General features: G+C 42.7%; 1 protein-coding gene across 2 annotated transcripts in view; it reads right to left on the reverse strand.

The window, feature by feature from the left end:
• Positions 1 to 3,129: 3,129 nt before the first annotated feature.
• The window catches only part of LOC310772947 (uncharacterized protein), a 59,507-nt gene continuing 36,817 nt past the window's right edge, over positions 3,130 to 25,819 (reverse strand). The window contains exons 3-4 of one of the 2 annotated variants that reach the window (XM_083632905.1): positions 12,334 to 12,595; positions 3,130 to 7,334 (exon numbers count right to left, since the gene is read on the reverse strand). In XM_083632905.1, coding sequence (XP_083489031.1) covers positions 5,371 to 7,334; positions 12,334 to 12,592 — 2,223 coding nt within the window. In that variant the 5' untranslated portion in view covers positions 12,593 to 12,595 and the 3' untranslated portion in view covers positions 3,130 to 5,370. Of the gene's footprint in view, positions 7,335 to 12,333; positions 12,599 to 25,819 lie in introns of both variants that reach the window. The other variant, XM_083632904.1, reaches the window with a different exon arrangement.

Consider the following 25,819-nt stretch of genomic DNA (forward strand, 5'->3'; position numbering starts at 1 on the left):
CCTCCAGACGAGATGTCCTTCAACTGAGGTCATGTGCCTGGACCCCAAGTCTCTCTTGGCCCAGCTGAAGAAGGGCGATGTCCAGAGACTCATAGCGCAGAAGAGAGACCTCATCGCTCAGAGGAAGACTATGCTGGAAGACAAGTAATGATATTTGTGTAGTTTGAGCCGCATGTCTTGAGACAGTGAAGATGGCTATTGCTACTGGTATTAACAACTATTGATTATCCATTGTCAAAATTACCCCTCATTCATGTATAAAGGTTTGTATTGTGACATTTTAAAGTGCGACCAAAAACATGAAGTGATCAAATGGGACTTATTTTATTTATCCAAAAACTGATAGGAGGAAGAAAGCGGAGAGGGAGACTGGGCAGCAAGAAGAAAGAGTCCTCGCTAAGCAGGTCAGACCATCTTTAATTTGAATCATTCCAACAGCTATCAATGGCTTATCAAGGTTTTCAATGGTTTTATGTGCGGTTTCAGCTGGCGATAAAGCAGCTGATGAGCGAGTTATTCAGCCTGAAATCCGAACTTACAAAAGTAGAGGTAAGAATTGCATTTAATCTTAAAATTCGATTTTTTCACCTTACTTACTGTAATGCTGCTTAGTGTTTGCCTGAGCAGCCAAAAAAGCAAAGTGAAAACTAGATGATTAAAGAAATACTTTTGATTTCACAGGAGACCAATGAAGCCCTTCAAATGAAGCTGGAAACAGCAGAAGTAGAAGGTGCGGCTATTCAACAAGTGCAAGCCACCAAAAGCAAAGTGCGTTCTCCAAAACGTCAAGGGAGGACAAGGGAGCCTCCTCTGCAGGGAGAGCAAATCCCTTCCCTCAGAAGGTCGAAGAGAATAGCCAGTCGGAGATAAATGTTGTATTTAGTCTTTTAATTTTGTTTCCCCAATTTTTTTTAATAAAGATTGTATAAATATTTATCTGTCTTAGTTTCTTTGTCAAGTTTGGTTTGATTACACATGCCTATGTAGACGTGAGCTGTCACTGTGTTGTGCAGTGGTAATAAAGTAAAGAAAGTAGTGGATTTCAGTGACACTTTGACAATAAACCATTTACTTTACCAGAAATTAGTTTGTGAGCCAGTAGGGTTGGTCGGTACTACCATCTGAGGGGAATAATACTCTGTGAATGGCCAATGGTGAAATGATTTTTGGCAAGGTAGGTATACATCTGTAAGTTGGGAACTGTGGTAGCAGTGCACCAGCATTGGCTAAATGTTATCAGTCGATTTATAACCCCATGCAAAACACTCTTTTCAAACCTATTAGCTGAGGGATTTGGGGAGATGTGAGGCTGTTTGTGCAAAAAATCAAAGCACCAAATCTGGCCCAGATGTGTTAACCTAACTCCGCCAGATGGGGCGGTATTGAGTTCACAAATTCACAAACAAATGTGAAGCAACCTACATCCATCTGGCAGCGTCGGGTTACAGATGTGTTGAATGTGAACAAAATGCATGAACAGAAGAAAATAAGTGCTAGGTGCCTGTACAAGTGAGTAGTAGTAGAGTGAGGCGGTGGGGGCATTAAATTAGAGGTGCCAGGGTGACTTTTTGTTTAGAGCCTAATCACACAACCAGATTACTCAATACTGTCTCGACCTGGATTGTTAGAGGGCAGGCAGCCTCGCGTATTGAGTTGCAACGGACTCCAGCATGAAGCAGCCACAGCAGAGGGAGGATGATGCAGGAATTACTTGCACCTGCAAGGTGGGTCCAGTAAGGTTCAAGACTTGCTCATGGATTCCCAGTACCAGAGGGCTGTGACCAGGGGCGGACTGGGATCATAAGTCAGGCCGGGCATTAGATACCAAGCAGGCCAGCCCGATACGGGCCGACGTGCGTGCGAAAGATTTGGGGCGTTTGAAGCTCTATTTGGGCCGTTTGAAGCCAGATTTGGGCCGTTTGAAGCCCTATTTGGGTCGTTTAAAGCCCGATTTGGACCGTTTGAAGCCCGATTTGGGCCGTTTGAAGCCCAATTTGGGCCGTTTGAAGCCCAATTTGGGCCGTTTGAAGCCCAATTTGGGCCAAGTCCAATTTTACAATGGAATGCACCCACTTTAAACCTGGCCTGCTGTTCAGTGAGTGGCCTGGCCTGGCCTGCAAAAAAAAAAAAAAAAATTTGGCAGGCCAGGCCAGGCCACCGGGCATTTGCCCGACGTGCCCGATTATGCAGTCCGCCACTGGCTGTGGCTCAGGAGGTAGAGCGGGTCATCCACTAATCAGAAGGTCGGTGGTTCGATCCCCGCATGTCGCATGTCGCATGTCCCCGCTCCAGTCCGCAAGTTGAAGTGTCCTTGGGCAAGACACTGAACCCCGAATTGCTCCCGATGGCTGTGCCAGCACCCTGCGTGGCAGCTTGCCGCCTTCAGTGTGTGAATGGGTGAATGTAGGCACATTGTAAAGCACTTATGATAAAAGTGCTATATAAATGCAGTCCATTACCATTTACCAGACCCACATACTGAGCTGTGGATATTTTGCTGGATGGAGGTTGCCTGATTCCAGTAGAAGCTGGCCTGCAAGCAGCAGTGTGCCCTTTTGACATGCTGAATCTGAATCAGTGCAACTTGGGTGGCGGCTGCATGTTTGACAGGGACTTGGTGCCGTTTGCAAATGATGCTCACTTTTTACAATACCTTCTCTCTCTCTCCCTCTTTCTCTCTCTCTCACACACCCACATGCACTCTTCACATATATATATGCCACCCCAGACATTTTTTATGGTGGCCCAACGGTTAGAGAAGCGAGCTTGTGACCGGAAGGTCGTCTGTTCGATCCCCGGGACCGGCGGGATAAATCTGGGTGAAAAGGCAGTGCTTGCCCCTTCCTCATTAACAGCAAGGCCCTTAACCCCAACCACTCCAGTGGAGCTGCTCAGTGGCTAGCAGATGAGACTGTGGTTGTACTGCTCAGCTTCCAGATGTGAATGTGTGTGAATATGAACAGGGCACCCCTGAAAAAGAGCATTGCTGTCAGTGAGACTCCCCTGAATAAATAAAGGTAACAAAAAATGTCTGTAGCATAGGCTGCTGTATAGGCCTACTTCTTAGGCTTAGGCTCAGGCATAAGGATGATAATCTTTGATAACAGAAGAGCAGGCCAATGTTTTCAGTTTATTGATTTGACTTTATTAAAAAATAACTAATCAAGGCAATAAACATTCACACATTTGATGCTTTGTTTCTCATTTGCGTATGCTGCAGCATTGTCCAAATTAAAGAAAAAAAGAAAAAAGTGGAAGTGAAAAAACACACCAATTTCTTTACATTTAAAGAATTTCATTCCAAAATTAGACAAAATCCCAGAAATTAAAACAGTTATGAAGTCAAACATTATTTCTTTCATTTTTGCCCATAAAATGTACATTTTGCATTTTGGAATGAAATCTCCCCATTTACCGTTAAAAACATCTAGAAAACTATTCCAAGTAATCAGTAGTCAAACAAATAAATTACAGAGAAGAATACTGACAATACATTTGAAAGGATTTATTATTGCTTAGACTACAAAATGAGTTTTCTAAGGCAAATCAAATCATGTAATCATATATGTGTGGCCTGCAGAAACCCTTCACTTGTCGCTGCTGCAAATTGCTGGTAATGAGCCAAAGAAGGTTGAAAATGGGTTCTGCAGATATTTTGAGATTTTGAGAGATTTGGTTAACTTCATCGTATTACATCATGGTGAATAATTATTTTCATAAAACAAAAGGGAAAGTATTTATCTTTATGGTTTTGGTGGAATGCCACCGTAGAAATACAGTTGGTGAATGTCTAAAGCCATTCTTCTCACATTTTGCTTTTAGACACATGACAGATTCAAATACTCATAACTTTTGATCTGAGAGAGCTATCACAGTCATTCAAAAACTTATATAGACGGTTTTCACGGAATGCTCAGTCCTGCACTTTAATGTTTTTTCCCCCCTTTCTGTCCATAGCAAACACTGCAACAGGAAGTGAGCTGGGGTTCAATTTTGAATGTTTTTGTTGTCAAGATAAAACTGTCTATATAGGGGAGAGATTCTAATTTATGGAAATGTCAATGTCAAGTCTTAGTCAACATCTTAGCAGGTAAATTATTTTCTTTTTGGGCATTTGATGTGATATGGGAATTGAATTAAATTGCGAGCTTGAATAAAATTATAAAGATACACACTTTTTTCTGAAAATGTCCCCCCATTTTCTCCCCAATTGTGCTTGGCCCCTTCCTCGCACCCCGACCGACCAGGGGGGGCGGGGTGCTGGTGCAGCGACCAGGGCACATGACCTTAATCCGGCTTCCCACCTGCAGACACAGCCAATCATGCCTGTATGGAGGCCCGACCAGCCAGGCTGGGGGTAACACGGGAGCGCGAACCTGCGACCCTCGTGTTGGTAGGCAGGGAATCTACCACTACACTACCTGGACGCCCCCCAAAAATACACTTTTTGTCAGACAAATATATCCATTCCATTACATGGAATAGCTGAATTTTCAACATTCAATAAGAAAACAATGACTGCATCACACAATGTATCCTAAACAATTATTATATCATGACAAGTTCAACCCCTCCTGAAAGCATGGAGAAAATTAAATATAAACCAAATGTATATTGCTATAAATGTGAGTAAATTAATTGTACAATGACGACCAATACTCCCTTCAAAATATATAACCATAATACAAACAGATGTTCAGAGAAGTATTCTGCGCTGATACGATATGTGAATAAAACAATGAATGAATGCTTGGCTTCTGCAATATAAAGCCTACATAAAAGACAATTTTCCAGCTCTGAGTATTGATATAGGCTACTATGCGTGGATGCATATAATAATGAATGCATGATGTAACAGATCTAATCCTCATTGCAAATGAACAAGAATGACAACTGAGATACTTTGGCAGCTGCAATACAAAGAACAATTAACAGCACATGCAACATGGCAGATTATATTTTGGGGGGGAAATAATTGTGTGAAAGTGATGGATCCATATGATCTCACAGTTTCTTCCAGATTCCCAGTATTTGTTTTTCCCCTCTACTCTTTACAATCCAGAACACAAACGGCAGACTTTGCTTACATACCACAACCAACATGAATGGTTATGATCTATGTACATTTTCTACTCCATGTGTGTCACTCTCTTGTCAGCTCCTTTTACTTCATTTAAGATGTAATGTAGAGAAATAGCGAACCGATTCAAGTGCATAATTTCAAGACCATTCCACTGGGCCTGCACACGGCACACTGCACACTGCACACTGTGCAGTGCACAGTACCTCTGAGCCTGAAGTAGTTACTTGAGAAATTGACACCACGGTGGCTAATGTGTCCTTATTCTCTCCTTTGTTTAGATGCACTTTTTACATTGGATACAATAAATATCCAGAAAAGGTGGAGTGGACATATTGACCAGCATAAAGTCCTGCTGCCTGATCAGATGGCAGCTGTAAATGCACAGTGTCCCCATGCTGTAATGGGAGCACGGCACTCCCAGAAGCCTGGTCCAGGGAGCCCTTCTTGTACTCATCGTATGTGTACATTACTGGCTCATTGTTCCTCATGAGTGCCACCCACACATTTCCTCCTTTGCAGTGGACATGGTAAGCAAAATAATAGATCCCTGGTATACTACAGGTGAAGACGCCGTTTTGGGGACTGTAGTCCTGATTACCATTGTGCAGAAGTATGTCAAAGATAATGGGAGAGCCGACAGGAGGGAAGGGATTCGTGAGCTTGGCTGTAAACGCTGGCATCTCCAGGCCAGTTGCACCAATGTCCCCTCCATTCTTTGGCTTCTTGTAACCTTGCTTTTGGCCGTTGTATGGGCCTGTCGCAGGGAGGACCTGTCCGAGGTCAGGATATGCAGCAGACAGTCCTGGAAGACCAGGGGGTCCAGGTTGTCCTGGTTGTCCAGGAAGGCCAGGGGGGCCACTGATGCCAGGCTTACCGTGAGGACCCATATGACCTGGAAGTCCTGGTTTCCCATCACCAGGGTACCCAGGTAAACCAGATGAGCCTGTTTCGCCTCTTGGTCCTGGGAGACCGGGAGGACCGATTGGCCCCCCTGGGCCTGTAAGTCCTGGAATCCCTTTTGGTCCCTGGTGACCCTTCTCTCCGTGTTGTCCTCCCTCTCCTCTCGATCCAGGTAATCCTGGGGCACCAAAGATACCAGGTAAGCCCTTATGACCAGATTCTCCTTTAGGGCCCATGGGCCCTGGCAAACCTCTGGGTCCTGGTTGTCCACCCTCTCCTGAAAAACCTGGTTGTCCTGGAAGTCCTGAAGGCCCCAGGTCACCCTTCATCCCTGGTGGTCCTTTTGGTCCCCCAGCGCCACATTCTCCTTTTGGCCCTGGGAAGCCAAGACCCCCAGGGGGGGCCATTGGACCTGGTGCACCAGGTAGACCATTGGGACCAGGGGGACCAATGTCCCCTGGAAGGCCTCCATGGCCTTTGTCACCTTTTGGGCCTGGAAATCCAGGAGGACCACCATGTCCCTTGTGACCTTTAGGTCCTGGAAACCCTGGCTTAGCAAAACCTGGCATGCCGGGACCCCCTGGTAGACCTGGGGGGCCCGGTTCTCCTTTCCCTCCAGGGACCCCTGGTTTCCCTGGGAAACCATCTATTCCTGATTTTCCAATTCCTGGCAAGCCTGGTGGTCCATGTTCACCAACTTCTCCTGGTGGACCTGCAAACCCTGGCTCTCCAGGGGGACCTGGTTTTCCTGGAATACCTGGCTGTCCAGGAAGTCCATTCAAGCCGTGTTTACCAACCCCAGGGAGCCCTGCTTGTCCAGGGGGTCCTGCTGGGCCTGGAGGTCCTTTCAAACCGGGCAAACCAGGCAGACCAAGTCCTTTGTCCCCCTTGATGCCTGGGAGACCAGGAAGTCCATGTAGACCCTTGTGGCCAGGCTCCCCTCGAGGTCCAGTCTGTCCTGGAAGCCCCTGGCTTCCTGGTTTTGCAATCCCTGGTAGACCAGGGGGACCTGGGAGCCCTGAAGGTCCAGGCAGTCCTATCTGTCCCTCACCACCATTGTGGCCTAATTCACCCTTTGGTCCTGGTAATCCAGGTCCACCAGGTTTTCCTGGCAATCCTGGCATTCCAGGTTTTCCTATTCCTGGGTAACCTTGGGGACCAGGGGCCCCTGGCTTTCCTTGAGGGCCTGGCAATCCATGGCCTGGCAGTCCAGAGGGGCCTTGGGGTCCCGGAGGGCCCTGAACTCCTGGTGGTCCCTCTCCACCAGGACCAGGAGGAGGGGGGCCTTTAGCACCTCTGGGGAAGGTCTCTCCCGGAAGGGGGCCTTTAGCTCCTCTGGGGAAGGTCTCTCCTGTAAAGGAGAAGAGACACCTGGTAGAATGTACATCTGGTAGAGGTGCTCAAGAAAACAAATTAGTCAGAGTTCCTCACTCACCCACTCATGACTGAATTTGGTATGGTAAACCGCATGGCAATAATGATAATTATTATTATCTGTCAGTGGTTCAGAGGACACAGTCCAAATATGTCCCCTCTGTATCTGAACATGTTCCCAAAGTTTTGTGATGATGTCATGACATTATGACCATTTAGATGACAAGCCATCTCACATGTTTAGAAATCTTCAAAATGACAGTAGATATACAATATTTTAACAACTTAATGAGATAGGTCTGTCGATGCTACATTTTTTTTTTATCATTGTTAAAACGGTGTAGGAGGAGATGTTAAAGGTGTTTTTCAAAACGTTCAAAATATCTCAAAAACTGTCCAGGCGGACCTTGGGGGTCCTTGAGGCAGATTTGTAGAGTAAGGACAGCTGAACATGTGTAAAAAGTTTCATGTAAAACGGATACAGCAGTTAAAACTTCAGATTTTTTACAAAAGGAGTCTCTTGCGCGTCAGCCCCTCCACAAAAGGAGGTCGGTGCTCTCAGGACAGGACAGTATCACGACAAAAGTTCAATGGACAAACCAAAGAGGATCCTGGAGCACACGATTCACTGGAAAATTGCTTTATTCAATGACTAACGTTTCGACGCCTGCTGCGTCTTCATCAGAGTCAAACAGGGTGACAAGCAAAACAACTTGTTTTAAAAAACCTCCCCAATACACATCGCAGTCCGTCATTGGCTGCTAGGAATGGGAGGTGCCCAAACCCAGTGAGCCAATAGCACTCAAACAGCACAGTGAAGTAGGCTATAATAGAGAGCCGCAGTAATGAGTCCGGAAATCATCGATGCTAACACTCCTGGTTCTTCACAGTTTTCGCCTATGGGAGTTTTGAATGGGTTTTTGGCGCGATGCTTCTAATAATCTCTCTGGGCAACGCTGGCTTAATCAAACGCGAACCAATGTTTAGTAACATCATCTTCACACATGAAGACCACTTTTATGAGTTTTGAAGCTTTTATGTGCCGTTAAAAGGGTGGCTAGCTAGCAAACGGCTAAATGAGACTACAATGTCGACGCGGATATTATACGTCATCACGAGTGAACACGGAAATTCTTTCTCTCGCAATCAATGCGTGGACGCCTATGCGACACTGTGTGTAGTTCTGGATTAGCTTAGCACGAGCTTTTTACCTCTAGGGCTCGCAGTTACGCTTCAAAACTCATGAAAGTGGTCCTCATCTGTGAAGATTATCCCGCTGAACCTTGGTTCACATTTGATTAAACTTGCGTTGCCCACAGACATTATTTGAAGCATCGGCCAAAAACCCATTCAAAAATCCCATAGACAGAAACAGTGAAGAACCAGGAAGTTCGGGACTTCCGCATTCAGCCTACAAAAATACGTCATCCCTGCGGCTCTCTATGGCCAGCCACCATTTATAAATAACAATATAATATAAGCCATAGAATATAAATAGAATAGAAATGGAAATACATAGGCATGTGCATAGGCATTGACTCTGATGAAGACGCAGCAGGCGTCGAAACGTTAGTCATTGAATAAAGCAATTTTCCAGTGAATCGTGTGCTCCAGGATCCTTTTTGGTTTGTCCATTGAACTTTTGTTCAGATTTTTTACCTTTAATTATATTTTGGGTGAATTACATCTAGTTTGGTTGATTATTTGGACTTGCCTTTAAAGGATATTTTTCTTTTGTGAGTGGTTTTCATTGTACCTCCAACACTCGATTTATATTGAGCTTCCCTGTGTTTGCAATGTCACTCTGACTATTTGTTTGCATTCTGCTTGGTGCTTCAGATTGATGCTATGTGGGTTCATGGCAGAGTGTAAACATCTTAGCATATACAATTGTCAGACTAAACTCCGACTGGCACACAAAAACCTACAATCCGCTACAGAAAATTGTATATTATATTAATGTATGTTTATTAACTGGCGCCTAGCCTCTTGTCATAAGTGGCCTCAAGGCAAAGCAAGTTGAGTATCCTTGCCCTAGTGTCTTAACCCATTGATACCTGATGCAAAGCGGAATTTTTTTCGGGTGGCCATATATTCAAAGCGGAAATCTTTTAGGGTGGCTATTTTTTCAAAGCAGAATTTCTTTCGGTGGCCATATTTTCAAAGCAGAAATTTTTTAGGGTCATGTGGTTCGCGGTCTTAAGGCCCAATTATACTCAACGTTAAAGACGGAGACGGAGACGGACAGAGCCTTCTGTCCGTACTCTGCGTTCATTTCGTCCGTTTTCTGTCCGTCATCTGAAAGCTTACGGATACGCATGAAACGGAGGAAAACCACACACACACTCATGCATTTGACTCTATACTGCCCACTGGTGGATGTATTGCTTAACAAGATACCAACGTGAAAGACGCATGGAAGTATGTGGGCAGTGACGATTACACCGTTTGAAACGGACGCCCTTATTTACGGATGAAAATGGAGTATAATTGGGCCTTTAAAGAGATACACACACAAGTGAGGGATATACATGCAAATGCTGCATCAGGTATCAATGGGTTAAAACAGACGATTTGGCTCCTGCAATTTTCAAATGCTTCCATCTACCCGTCTGTACTTCAAGCTTGACCAAAGCGGAAAGGGAAACTCAGGGAAAATAATGAGCGATGGGCGGATGTCCCGGAGCTCGTATTTCTCCAATCACCTGCATCGGTTCGAACTTCCTCTGGTCTGAAGCATTTTTTCCCCCCAACTTCCTTTGACCAAGCTGTCGGGGCGGGGCCTCGAATGTCAATTTTTTCACATTTTTATTTTTTGTCATAAATCAATGCCACTGGTCACCTTCACGTCTCTGTGTGGGTTTTACACAATTTAACAAATGGAAAAGCAGTAAAACGATCTTGTGAGTAATTCTCGTAACACCATTTGCCCTCAATCTGTCACTCAAACCTCGAAGCTCCTAGTCCTAACCTAGCCTAGGTAAACCCAGCCCCCACGTGACCTGCTCTCTCAGTTCCCAGTCACTATCTGAGAGCAGGTCACGTGGGGGATGGGTTTACCCAGGCTAGTCCTAACCTACCTCCATCTGCCCCCCAGGCAAGACTCTATACCCGAAAAACACACACGGGCAGTCGGGCTGTGTATTTCAGATATCGCTTTGTTTAATCCTGGCTTCCTCTGGCGTAAATAGATCAATAAAATGTTTTTGAGTTACCCCTAGGCTGCAAACTCATTTAAACTATGCAAATCAAAGTGGTTTCTGATGAGAATAATGTTTACATTAGAGAGATGCTTCTCATCCCCATGACAGAGCCCCTCTCTCGGCCTGGGAGCGCCGCTGCTGCTGCTCCGTGGCCCCGCCGCCAGAGCAGCAGCAGCGCATGCCCGTGCACTCCATAAGGGTTGCTCGGCTGGGAGAAAGTGCCTCAAAGTCAGACTGATAATCATGTAACATGATTTGAGCTTATTCAGGAAAGATGCTTATTCAGGTAAGATGGGAATAATGTAATGACACATCCAGCAGGAAATTGACTATAATGAAGACGTGCCAACTTTGACGATGTGATGATCAGTATTTTAAGAGCACAAGTTTTTTTTTACTTCTTGAAAAGTTGCTGTTTTGGAGATCTGATTTTTCGCCCCGACAGCGCCAATATGATGCATCCGCAGAATGTATAAGAGATAGTCTGGCTTGAGATACTATTGAACCCATAATAACTATAGGTAGCCATTATAAGCTTTAACATTTAAAACAATGCTAATCCAATTTTACCTATCAATCATCATACAGTATGCATTTCTGGTTTAATTAATGTTAAATGAACAACAAATTTAAAAGCAGAGAAGCTGCCCAATACCATATTTTGAACAAAATTACCATGTATGAAAGTAGCATAGGATGTTGTATAGTGAATAGGGCAGAACGCTTGAGAAGGGGGTTGTCTGGAGTGGTTGGAACGAGAAAGATGAGGCCTGCATTACAGATGGTACCGACTTCCAGACCCAGAGCAGGAATACTGCCTCTCAACATGCCAAAGTGTACCATGACAAATTTGTTTGGTAACATCTGTGACCCAAATATTTTCTGGAATGCTAACCAATGAGAATTTGTTCCTCATACCTAAGTTAGTGCTTTTGCTGCTTTACATTGTCCTTGCAACAAAGGTAACATGACACAAACATTAATCTCCACCCATCTTTATTTATTGACAAAATCATAAATGATTTTTCTTTAAAAGTTAAAGTTGAATCCCAAACAAAATGTCATAAATGATTTGAATGAATGATTACTGGGAGCAACTGCTTGTGCACATATTAAACTGTGTGAATACTGGTCAAACTTTACAGAGCACGTAAAGAATAAAAACAATCTTTTGTGAGCCATCTGAGCAAATTTGGTGATACTAGAGATACTTGTAACCTTGCTTTTGGCCATTGTATGGGCCTGTCGCAGGGAGGACCTGTCCGAGGTCAGGAGATGCAGCACATCTGCTCAACTTCGCATGACTGATGACATCACTCACTGATGACATCACAATTGCTCGAGTGACCATCACTGATCACATCATGGAGTGCTCGAGTAACATCACTAAGCGCACAATTGCTCAACTTCGCATGACTGATGACGTCAGTGAGTAATCATTAGTGAGAGAAAACTAGAGTCCGCACATAGACTTCACCTATGGCATCATTAGTGACATCACAATTGCTCGAGTGACCATCACTGATGACATCGAGTGCTCGAGTGACATCATAGGCATTGTGACATCATTACTGACCAAAATCATCACTAATCTCAAAATGTGGGACCAAAAACGTGACCAAAATCGCAGACAGACAGACAGAGCCCACTTTGGCAATTTTATGTATGATGAGATGAGATGATGATGATTATCTAACTGTTTAGATGTGTCAAAACTGACTGATGATTGGCCTGTTCTGTCCAAAATATGTGTGTCTTGTGGTGCAGCCTCACCTTTGCCCTCACTCAGTGTCCTCTCTTTGCCCATGTGCAATGGCAGCTGAGGAAGATCTTGCCCATACTGAGGCAGCATTGGCATCTCATTCCCCATGTACTGCTGTTGTTGAGGATACCCATCATATTGCGGCAAGGGCTGGTGTTGTTGAGGTGGCTGCTTGTGAGCGTAATATGCCCCGCCATGAGCCAGCCGTAAGAAACACAGCTGCAATGCTGCCAGGAGTAGATAGTTAGAATGGAGGGGTGCTGCCGCCATTTTCTGCTGTAGAGAAGAGAAGAAGTGGTAAGAAGGTAATGCAGCTACACAGTGCAGATACTGTATGTCTCTTGGCACCGCAAGCTTACAATTGATACCATTTTTGCGACAGCGTCAAAACCGTGCAAGATGCCGCCACAAAACTTTACAGGTGTGTAGTTGATGACATAAAAACGAAGGTCGAGTTTGAAAATGGGTGTGATCCGAGTGTCCCTTCCCCCGACTCCCCCCCATGTTACGCCCCTTAAGACGTGGCCGTGGCGGCTGGTGTGATCCCATCACATGATGATCTCTAGTTTTGCCTATTTCGTCCTCACTCCTAAGGTGATGCTGTCATCCTTGACCTTTAAGCTGCTTTGCCCAGTTGGGTTTTTGATTATATTTATTTATTATACACAAATAGGAAACCATTGAATTAAAACTTATTTTTGACTTGCCGGTTTTTACTGCATGCCAATGTTGTCAAGATATCCTCCTAGTTTTACATAGAGATGTCAGTGAGTAATTAGTAATTACAAAAGAATAGATGTCTTCTGGGCTGTGGTAGCTATGATGTCTAGTTCCAGGGTACATCTTGATAAAGCCTCACAACATTTATTAACCCTAACATTTACTTGTTTTCTACTACAGGAGCAATCAGGACTACCAAGACCTTATTGATTCTTGTTGCATCTTGTTAGAGAGCAAAGATAGCTGCTTAGAGCTATAGGCCTGGATCTATGCTTTGTGCTGCATCAATAGTGAGTGCAAATATTGTTTATCTTGCTTGTTGATCTGGTAACATTGATCTAGTCTAGTGCATTCATGAGTGTTTCAAAGAGAGGGAATTCTGGCAGTGGGTGTTGTGGAAGATTTTGTCATAATATTATATCCATATATTTTATTATTTTCTCATTTATGCTTTATAATGTGATGTGAACTTGTGTTTTATGTTACTTTTAGGGTCCCCGAACCACGATTTTTAATGTTCAAGTTCAAGTGGTGGGCCTCTGCTGGATATGTCAGAGCATCGGGGAAACGCCCTGCCAAATCATGATAACGAGAGGGTCCCAGTCTTATCTGCCCACTGCAGAAATGCCATGTTTTGCTATGTCTGTATAAAAGATGATTTGCAACATGCTTGTATCAGACTTGTCTCCGCCTTCGGCGTAAGGAGACTCTCTGATTATCATCTCTCATCTAATTAGACACAATAGCATAAACAACGACGCCGGAGCATTGTTATATTTGTTGACTGTGCATGGTATGGATGAACTGGAAGTAGGTCTTAAAGGGGGAATGCATATTTTTACTGGTCTTGAAGGGGAAATACATATTTCTTACTAGCCCTTACCCATACCACAAAAATACCCTTATGTGAGGGGTTGATCAATACCAATCAATCATTCAATGATTACTTCACCACCCTGCTGCCTTTCAAAAACAATTGCAATTCCTACTAGTCACCAGTAGAGGTCAGAGATTACTTGCTGTAATGCTCTTTTGTACACAGGCATATTTAATCGAATACCATCTGATATTTAATCAGATTGCATTAATTTCAGTAGGACGTTTATCATCATTTGCAATCTTGGGCAAAACCTGAAACCCTTTGCTCTTATTTTGAGTGTATATATTTAGCTTGGGTCTACGTAACGTGACTCTGCTTATACACTATTTGTGGGTTTGTTATAATTAACTGCACAACCCGTGTTTATTTTCATACTCACAGACAAATACCTTGCCAGACTAATTGCACCTGCTTGTTTTGCACTGTGATATTTTGCTTGCAGTGCTTGTTTTGCACTGTGATATTTGTGTCCATGTTGAGTTCTTACTAGTAGAACTCAGACAGTAAGTATAAATGGAAAAAGCTCCAAATCGATTTTAATTTCCACTGTTCTTTCTTCCTTTCTTTTTATTTTATACACAAACGACTGTCTTAGCAAATATAAAAATCACCATATTATAAAATTTGCTGATGAGTGTTATCTTATCTCTTCTCAGTCAGTCAGACCAATCACATGGACCTATAATACAAGACTTTGTAGACTGGTGTGATCGCTCTCTTCTAGATTTAAATGTGTCCAAATCTAAAGAGTGCCACCTGTGCGGACTGAGACTGGTAAAAGGAGCCTCTCTTATTTTGGTCCATGGTCTTGGAATGACCTGCATACTAGTTTCAAACTGGTCTCCCTGATTTCGCCGTCCAGTTTTAAACAGAAGTTGTCAGAGGTTCTTACCTCAAGCTGCTCCTGCAGCAATGTATAATTTGTCTTTATGAATGTTATGCCTTCTGCAACCCATACTTTTACATTGGGCCATGTTCTTGTGATTATAGTCTTATGTCACATGTATGTTTCATACACTCCTGAACTACACTGTTGATGCTATAGTCTTTGTTCTATTTGTTTTGTGTTTTTGTATTGTTTTATTTCTATGTTACCAACATGCATAATTTTATTTGTAATTTTGCTGCCTTCTTGGCGAGGTCACAATTTTAAAGGTTAAATAAAAAAATAAAATAAAAAATTGTGTGCTTGTTCATGTGTGTATGACAAAATAGCTCTTTAAAGATAAACAAAATCAATAAGCCGTCATATGTGATCTTGTCTTATCTCAACTAATATTGTGTCATTATTTTGTGATTTATTTGTTATTAAAAGTCAAAAGAAACGGGGCCATGTGATATGCAGCTAAAACGATACCAACTTCATGCTGGCATTTCCGATACAGAATAAGAGCACGCACATCCACTCTGTGTTGCAGGTGCAGGACAAACAATCAATCAGCATCAGGAAAAAAGTATAGACCAAATCAGCGGGGATGTTTACATTTACTTCCGGTTACCCCTGGTTCCGGTTACCTCTGCACAAACTGACGTGTTGAAGACAAAAACAGACAAAGAAGACAAAAATGGTTTGTTCGTGTTAAGTGTTGTTGGGAGTCCAGTGACCATAAAGAGCGGGTCAAGATTTGGATTATTCTAAATTCCCATTGCAAAGGGCAAACATGAGCAAAGATAACTCTGGATTCGGCGGCACAGGCTTACTACAGCTACAACATCCGGGTTCCGAGCTGTATCCGAGCGGCGTCAGTAGCCTCTGTCTGTAACGTAACGTTAACGAGTCTGCAAAAAAACAGCGAGTTTGACAGTTGTAAACAAACGTTATTAGCTAGCTAACACTACATAAAACAAACACAGAAGAAAGGCTAGATACGTCGGACAAGCATGTTTACCAACCGTTTGAACATTTAAATTGAAAGTAGTCGGCCGAAAACAATGAGAGTTTGACAGCATTTATTTGACAACACGCAAATTTAAACCTGGCGCCTTCCCGAAGTGGTACCCGGAAGTAAATGTTGTTTACATGGTGACGTCACGGTGATTTGGTCTATAGTCAGCACAATGCGTACCGGATGGTTACGATGTAACCCAGGTTTCCTGAGGGAGACTTCTCTCCCTCATGAATTCCATTCATGATGAGATTATCTGATCCAGTGCAGTTGTCGTGGATTAGCACCACCTGGGTGCAATTGTGCCTGCACGCTGATTGGCCGGACCTGGCTATATACTCTCAGGTGCGGCACCCTTACTTAATCTGATTGGAAGCCTGTTTCGGAGCGGCTTCTTGCAGGGAGATAAGTCTCCCTCAGGAAACCTGGGTTACATATGTATTAATTAAATACAAAAATTACAATGAAATGAAAAGAGGTGGGCTGTAGCTCACCCATATAAACATTATGCATGTAGTCAATCCCTGCATCAGACTCTGGCTTCAGAAATGTTCACATGATAAGATGCCAGGAGTGATGTATCTTAAAGATATTTGAGGAAAGTGTGGGATGTTTGTTAATGAGAAGGCATCAAAACATTCACACTAGGGTTTGTCTCTGTTGTTGAGTTCCCATGGGGGGCATTGTGTGTCAAATATGTGGCATGGTTCACACACACATACAAATAATAATAATAATAATAATAATAATAATATTAATACATATTATGTATATGTGTATATATATTGGGGATGTATGTAAGATGAGGGATAAGTGGTGCCATTGGGCATGTCCCCGATGGTTCATAGCATTCATGTATATTATGTATACTATGCTGGTTGAAGGAAGCAGAGGAGAGGGCAAAGTCTGTAGGCATTAGTATCTAATGACATTGCAGAGTAGGGAGATCATTCCCTGTGTCTCTGGCAGAGTGAGGCCTACTTAGAAAAAATACACTCCCTCCCCATCTCTCATCAACTTAGGCTGTTGAAAGTTGACAGGTGGGATAAGGATGCCTAGAGAGTGGGGTCATAAAGCCAATGTAAGGCTTAATATTGCTCGGGGCTGGACCGTGCATGCATGGCCAGCCAGGACCCGGCTCCTGCATGAATTTATATATATATATTTTTATTAAGTTTTCAAAGATTCAAGCATTTTTACAGTATAATTGAACACATTTTTTCTTGTTTCCCCGCCCCCATGTACCCCCCCCCCCCACCATTGTGCGGCAACGCCCAACGACAACACAACAAAAAGAAAATAATAATAAAGCAAAACACACATGCCTACATACACACATACACGTCACACACAATAATACATTCATTAGGGATGCGCTATGATATTAACAGCAAATCATATCACCGTGCATCCCTACAAGAAACACTGTCCATCAAACAATAGTACCTGAAGCTGCCCTTCTTGCCATAAAATCTATATGTGGTTGCCATATTTTTACAAAGTCCTGACTCTTATGTCTTATATTATAGTATATTTTATCTAATGGAACGTAGCTAGAGATTTCATTTAACCAATGTGATATTGTAGGCGGGTAATCTGATTTCCAATGGATTGCAATACACTTCTTTGCTATGGAGGGTGGATCGTCCCTAAATCAAATACAATACACACAACGAAATACAATACACATATTGGAAATACAATACATATATTGAAAATACAATACACATCTGAAGAATACAATACATGTGTAACAATAAATACAATACCAAAATGCTTAAATACAATACACATATTGAAAATACAATACACATCTCGAAAATCCAACAACTGTATTGTATTTTCGATATGTGTATTGTATTTTGATATGTGTATTGCCTTTTCAATATGTGTATTGTATTTCAATGTGTGTATTGTATTGAATTTTGGCATGGGTGATTCGTGCCATAATCAAATACATACATGTATCGAAATACAATACACAGATGTGTATTGTATTTTCAATATGTGTATTGTATTTAAGCATTTCGGTATTGTATTTATTGTTACACATGTATTGTATTTTCAATATATGTATTGTATTTCCAATATGTGTATTGTATTTTCAATATATGTATTGTATTTTCAATATGTGTATTGTATTTAAGCATTTTGGTATTGTATTTATTGTTACACATGTATTGTATTCTTCAGATGTGTATTGTATTTTCAATATATGTATTGTATTTCCAATATGTGTATTGTATTTCAATGTGTGTATTGTATTTAGTTGTGTGTATTGTATTTGATTTAGGCACGATCCACCCTCCATACTTTGCAGCAATCAAAGCAAGATCAATATATTTTTTTTGAAATTCATTCCAAGGGTCCATATTGATTGTGCCCAAAAGACACAAGCGAGACGATTTTGCAATGTGAATGTTTAAACATAGTGCTATCGTGTCAATTACAGAGTTCCAAAATGTTAACAACAAATTACATGAGCAAAACATTATGGCAAAACTCCCCTTTCTGTTTTTTGCAACGCCAGCACAAAAAGGACATTTCATTATTAATTTTAGAAAGTTTTACCCGGTGTATAATAAGTTCCTGCATGAATTTAACCTGCCAATTGGAGTGAGGGAGTATAGGGCTTTAGCATTCCTCATTAACATTCTGCCACGTTCATTGGGCGAACTCAGCAGGCAGCCAAAAGAGAAGTGGGTTGGAATCACCAAGTGCAGGCACAGTCTCATCATCCCATTCCTGGGCTAACTCGCTAAGCTGACTTAAATGAGTGTTGCTCTTGTAATGGCCTCCGTGTAGGGGAGGCATTGGGGAAGGAAAAAGGCTCTTTTGAATGTGCAGCACAGTGCTCCTGGCCCTTCAGAACATGGGGACTGTTGCTGCGTATTGCCTGCTCCCCGCTTTATTTTGTTTAATACTTTTTATTGTCATCTTGTATTTACATACATCTTGCCCATATTATCTTGTAGTGATGGCAATTTTTCTTTTTTGTATATATAATAAAGACATGACAAATGCTTATAAACATACATACATACCAATTAACATACATTCCATACATGACATGGGTGTATGCTTCACCCTGTGATACTCAACGTAACCTACAGATACAAGTACAGATGCAAAGTACCTGTAAGAGAGAAAAAAAGAAGACAAAAAATACAAATACAAATAAAGATAAAATAAAATAAAATACAAAAATAAAAAATATATAGCCTTTACTCAAAGTAAGGTAGTGCTCCCCTATGTGACTGTCAGCATTAGTATAGGAAACATCAATTCACTAGTTTCAGGTCATTATTGGTATTTTATCTAGATGCACTGAGAGAGATTAATTCACCGCCTGATAGTGGTTTGACCAGTTAGACCATCTATCTTCAAATAGTTTCAGATTCCCCCGAATCTTATAAGTTAAATACTCCATCTGGTATATTTGTTGAACCGTTTCTCTCCATTTGTCTGTCAAAGGGCTTGTTTTTTGAAGCCAATTTCTTGTTATTTGCTTCAGAGCTGTTATGCGCAGTATCCTTACTAAATATTTGTCATTTTTATTTTGTATTTCTTCCACCGTTCTGCCCAACAGCACAAAGTCTACATTCAGATGGATGGCAGTCTTTAAGATGGTGTTAATTTCCTTCTGTATATTGTTCCAAAACGGTTGTAATACTGGGCAGGACCAAAAAATGTGACCAAAGTTGGCATAAGGTTCACCACACTCCCTCCAGCAGTTTGGCGAAATGTTACCATTATATTTAGCTTGTTGTACTGGTGTTATAAAGTACCGTGATTGTATTTTCCATGCATACTCTCTCCAATAAGGAGAGGCTGTCATTGTGTGTACATTCCGGTTAATTTCCTTCCAAATATCCTCCGATATGTTTGTATTAAGTTCTTATTCCCATTTTAGTTTTGCCTTTGTGTCTTGTTGCTTATGGCTATTTTCTAAAATAGCATAAACTGCTGAGATTTGGTGTGGTATTCTGACCTTGCCGTAATTCTTTACCAAAAATTGAACCAGTGGATGAAGAGTATTTCTGGTCTTCCCTCTTGTTTTACTTTTCTGAATGTAGCTTCTTATTTGTAGATATCGGAAGAGGTGGGAGTGTGGTAAATCATAAAGTTGCTTTAAGGATTCAAATGACATGATTCCATTCTCATTTAGACATTGTCCAACTATAGTCAGTCCCTTCTGTGCCCATATATTGAAAGTTATACCATGTGTATTGGGAGTGAAGTCAGGGTCCTCCTGTATCTCTCTCAGTGCAATAAGGTCATCCCTCATTTCACAATTTCTCTTAATTCGACTCCAAGTCTCCAAAGTATTTCTAATCAATGAACTGTCTGTTGCTTTTGTCTTTCGTGGGTTCTCTGTACAAAAAAGTGTGGTTTTTATTGAGACATGACACATATTATGCTTCTCTATTGACCTCCACCTTGCTTCAGAATTGTCATTTAACCAAGTGCATATTTGCTGCATTTGAGCTGTATAATAGTAGTGCTTTAGATTGGGGAGAGCAAGTCCTCCCTTCTCTTTAGCCATTTTAAGTGTCTTCATTTTAACTCTCGGTTTTTTATCATCCCACACAAATTTACTTAGCATCTTATCCCAGGTTTTAAAAGCACTTGCACTTATACACACAGGTAATGTCTGAAATAAAAACAAAAACCTGGGGAGTACATTCATTCTGATTGCATCTATTCTTCCACCCAACGATAAAATAGCAGTTCTCCACCTGTTTAGATCTTGTCTAATTTGTACTTCAAGACAGTTATAATTCAATTCGTATATTAACTTGATATTCTTTGGTATAACAATACCCAAATATTTAACTTTATCCTTATCCCATTGCCATACATATTTATCTTTCAGTTCTCTGCTGGCAGGGGCTCCTAGAACCATTGCTTCACATTTCTGCATGTTTAACTTGTAACCTGAAGCTAGACCATAGTTATTAATAGTTTGCATAAGTGCTGGTAGTGATTTCTCTAATCAATTAATCATTTCTAATTTCTCTGCTCCCCGCTTTAGCTCTGGTCCGAGGCTCAAACCAGTCAGTCTGTCAGACTGGCCCTTCCACCCTCTCCAGGGGAGTGAAGCAGGGCTGGAGTGGGCAGTCACTTGTGGCCGTTGGGCCCTGACAGTGCAATTCCACTAGACACGTGCCCGCAGGGCAACGGACTCAGTCCATTACAGACCGAGCTGTCTTGGGAAACCAGTCTCCAAGGCAGGGCTCTCTCATTGGTTTGTGGATACAATCCATACATACGGGGATGTCAGAGGGGAACTTCCTTAATTCTTGGAGGACAAGGCGCCTTCAGGCTTGCTTGTCCTGGTTCATTCATGGCCAGGGTGACCTGGAGAGGGTGCCTCCGCCCCTTGGGGGCCGATGGGTTCCACAGCTGGGCATGCTCCATGCCTCGACAGAGGAGGACTGTTGGGGCTCTATTCTCCCACAGGCCATCGGCGCTATTACGGGCCTTAACCGCAAAAAAACGTGCCTTGCGCCTGTTTCGGCAAGATAGCAATAGGCTTTAGGCTGCCAAATGCGCTTTAGGCCGAATGGGCGTGGCGCAGTCCCAAAGTGGGCGTGTCGGCGCTAAATACCAGCCTAGTGATATCTTGGGACCTGGCCTACATTTAGCGCTTTGCGCTTTTGAAAAGCAGGCCTATTCTCTGCCTTCACTGCTTCTTCTCTGTCACCCTTCTCTCTCTCTCTCTCTGAGTTCCCAGCATGCATTGTGTTTCTTCATTTCGCTACTAAATAGCCACCAAATGAGCCAAAATAGATATAAAAGGTAGTTCTAAATTAATGTGTAATGGTAACACAGCCTGCCATTGTCAACATTTCAATATTGGACCAAATAAAACATCGAAATGTAAACACCACCCTATGTGAAACATATATGTCCTCCTGGGCCTATATATACCCCTTGTCGAGTTAACGTGATTTAGAGAAGTAACAGCGGAACGCGCTTCGGAACGCGCTTCTAATGGCATCTGCTATACTGTGATGTCCCTCCAATAACTTGGCCCTATTTCACATTTAGTTTTACAATAAAAACACATTCATGCAATGACTTGACATAATGTAGGGTATATTTATGTGCATCATCCTTCCTGCAGCAGGCGAGAGAAAATGATATCTTTCTGGACAAACTTTCACCAATCTAATAGGCTATATTTTTCTAGCTGATGCATAGAACATTATTTTCACTTTGATCTTGCTATAGTGTAGCCTATTTACATGCTTGCAGTATTGAAACTGCAGTTAGATTGGTTTGAGAAGCATAATAATATGGAATAATAGCCTATAATGCAGACAGACAGGCTGGATGAAGGGAGGGGGGGGGGGCAGAGCGTTTGGCTTTCGTCTGGTTTTGCGGGATCACTGGAATTGGAGCTAAAAAGGCAAGCGTGCGATTCGTTTATTGCACTTATCCAATGAGCATGACGGTGCATAATTTTACGCCTAAAAGGCGTGGTTGTAATGCTTTGGGCTGCATCTAGCGCCAGCACGACGATATCAAGTGCGCCTGTCCACGCCCACTGCTTTGATCTGCGCCTGCCGCTCGGCCTAGAAACTGCACCGATGCAACGATAGGGGCCTTGGTGCGTATTGCCTGTGCTCCACCCTAAAGTCTGGTCCAGGGGCCACACCATTTGGTTATTGAGCTGCACCCTTTCACCTTCCCCAGGATGGTGAGGCAGCGCTGTGTCGGTCGTGGTGCCCATCAGAGCCCTGACAGTGCTCCATTGGACATAATGCCCGCAGGGCAACAGACTCCCTCCATTGGTTACAGACCAAGCTGTCTTGAGCAACCCGTCGCCAAGACTGGGCTCTCTCATAGCTCATGGGGTGGAGCATGAATTTTTCCCTGACTCAAGAGACAAAGAGGGAAAAAAGGGGAAGACAAGCCGCCCTCAGGCTTTGCTTGTCCCAGTTTAATTTGGAGGATGGTGCCTCTGCTTCTTGGGGTCGATGGCATCCACAGCGCACTGGTGCCCACATTTTTTGGAGGCACGCTCAGGGTGGCGTTGCCTCCCAAGCTTGGATTTGCCTGCAGAGGGATCTGCAGGTATATGGGCTGCGCTAGCTCTCGGTGGGACCAATGCCATTGTATCGACAAGGGCAACGCCATTGTATTGACCAAAGAAGGAAAAAGAGGAGTCATGAGCTCCATGTCCTTCAGTGCATAGGACTGTTGCCGCTTACTGCTGGGTGATGCTGGGTGGTGCTGTGCCCGTGCCCTACATTCCCTAAGGCCTGATCTGAGTCCTGTGTCAGTCAGTCTATGGAGCTGCAGCCTTTCACCCTCCTCAAAGTTTCCTTAGTGATGAATTACTAAGTCACTAATGCCTCTGGGGTCATGACTCTTACGAGAACATACCAGGCTCCCGAGGGAGGTCTTCTGTGAAGTAAGCCTTGTTACCTGGCTCTCCACCAAATTACAGATGACCTTAGCAAGACCTGGTGGCACCTTGTGCCTGGGCTAGGGGTGTGTACATATGGAATATTTGTCATTGTTTATGCACAGAGGTAGCTCTGGTGGTGGTGCGTCTCATTCGAGCGCAATGGCCACTCCAGGCTCCCAGAGGAGCAGATATGTCTGCATGGTTTCCTCACGGTGTGTCTTACAGGAATCTCATCATGAATGGAATTCATGAGGGAGAGAAGTCGACTGATAGGAAACGGTAGACTCCCAGTATTGTATGGTTCATGTTTCGATCATTTTGATCACGATTCTGATGAAGATCGAAATGATTGAAACATAAAAACCATGCAATAAATCTACTGGGAGTAAGTCTACGCAGTGTGCGGACTCTACTTTTTCCCTGATTTCCAATACTTTCCCCTTTATAACAGAACACACTGCACAATGGACGCATTCTTCCTGGAAGGAGGAGGTTTCGAAAACATTCAAACATAATTGTGGTTAAGTATACACCACTGCTTCCCTTATTATTCTATCAGCGACCACAGCAGGAAAGTAATCACCACTGCAAGAAATGTGAAAACAACTATTACAACTCACTACTTTGTGCGATAGCACTATGACTCCTGTAACGTGTGTGTGTGTGTGTGTGTGAGAGAGAGAGACAGATAGAGAGAGAGAGAGAGAGAGAGCGAGAGAGAGATATTTGACACACTTCTGTTTGTGCCTGCAGCTGTGTGTGGTTTGTGAGCACTGTTAGGACGAATGAGCGTGACGTCACAACCAGCCAGAAATGCGGAACCCCGCAGTAGTTAACTAGTATGAGTTGTGCCAAACAAATGTTAATATCTCTAAAACTATACATCATATCGCTTATATTTTGACATTCTGAGTGAGAGCAGAAGTAGCTCAAGTGTCTGATGTATATGCACGTCATATTAAAGTTGTGTGAACTGTCGCAGTTTTTAAAATAGTAAACAGCACAGCCGGCTAGAGTGAGACACTCAAGGCTGGCTCCATAGGGTCCCATTTCCACCCAGTGACGCTGTTTGTTTACCAAAATGCCGATTGGCTGATCCCTCCTATTGGGTCTTTCCCTTCTTTCACCACTGGAGGTCGCTCAACTCATTGTTTTACTTTCCACACAAGCAAGCAGGAGATAGGAGTTTGTAGAATGCATTGAGTCTTCCAAGACCCGCTTCCAATTGAGGGTCAAACCCAAAGAAACTCTATCTTCTGAGTGCATTCTCCCTCTCGCTGTTCCTTCCCATGGCTTACACATCCATTTGAACACACTAAGGAAAAACCTTGGAGCCTCAGTAGTCCAGTAAAAATGTCACTTGACCTCACACTAATTGCAACAAAACCAAACTCAACTGATTTTGTATCCTCAATATGTCCTCAATGAAGGAAAAAAAAAGTGTTAAGGAAATGTATGAAGGGACAATTTTGAAAATTACCTATATGATGCTACCAAAAACGTTTATTTATTTATTTTTTAACATTTATTTTTTGTTTGTTTTTTCTCCTTGAAGCAAAAAACACATACAGGATATAAATGATGAGATTTATGGCACATAAAAAAAAAGGCTTCCATAGGCTTCCATAGGCTACCATCATATTTAGGTCATTTTCAAAACTTTCCCTTCATACATTTCCTTAACACTTTTTTTCCTTCATTGAGGACATATTGAGGATACAAAATCAGTTGAGTTTGGTTTTGTTGCAATTAGTGTGAGGTTGACCCACATATTTGCGTAAAATGCCTGGACTACAGATCCTTGACGTGGATTACATACAAGGCACATTAAGAGATGTAGCAAGAGGCCCCACAGAGGAGTCCGCCGGGTGCCGTAATCCTTTAAACATGTCCATGCTGAAGTGACTGGCCAAGCGCTGCCAAGAGCATGGTGTGAAAATAAACACGGGTGGTTGAATGTACGTTTTCCTCCGCTGTGGTATTTGCTTCTCTAGATCAGCTTTGATCTCTTTGGTATACTCCTCTAGGACCTAGACCTTTGGTCTATTTGGTATATTCTAGGACCTAGAGCTTCGATCTCTTTGGTATACTCTAGCACCTAGAGCTTTGATCTCTTTGGTATACTCTAGGACCTAGAGCTTCGATCTCTTTGGTATATTCTAGGACCTAGAGCTTTGATCTCTTTGGTATACTCTAGGACCTAGAGCTTCAATCTCTTTGGTATACTCTAGGACCTAGAGCTTCGATCTCTTTGGTATATTCTAGGACCTAGAGCTTTGATCTCTTTGGTATACTCCTCTAGGACCTAGAGCTTTGATCTCTTTGGTATACTCCTCTAGGACCTAGAGCTTTGATCTCTTTGGTATACTCCTCTAGGACCTAGAGCTTCGATCTCTTTGGTATATTCTAGGACCTAGAGCTTTGATCTCTTTGGTATACTCCTCTAGGACCTAGAGCTTTGATCTCTTTGGTATACTCCTCTAGGACCTAGAGCTTTGATCTCTTTGGTATACCCCTCTAGGACCTAGAGCTTTGATCTCTTTGGTATACTCCTCTAGGACCTAGAGCTTGATCTCTTTGGTATACTCCTC

The sequence above is a fragment of the Poromitra crassiceps genome (genome assembly GCF_964638095.1).
Source record: "Poromitra crassiceps genome assembly, chromosome: 3".
In the NCBI taxonomy this organism is placed as follows: domain Eukaryota; kingdom Metazoa; phylum Chordata; class Actinopteri; order Beryciformes; family Melamphaidae; genus Poromitra; species Poromitra crassiceps.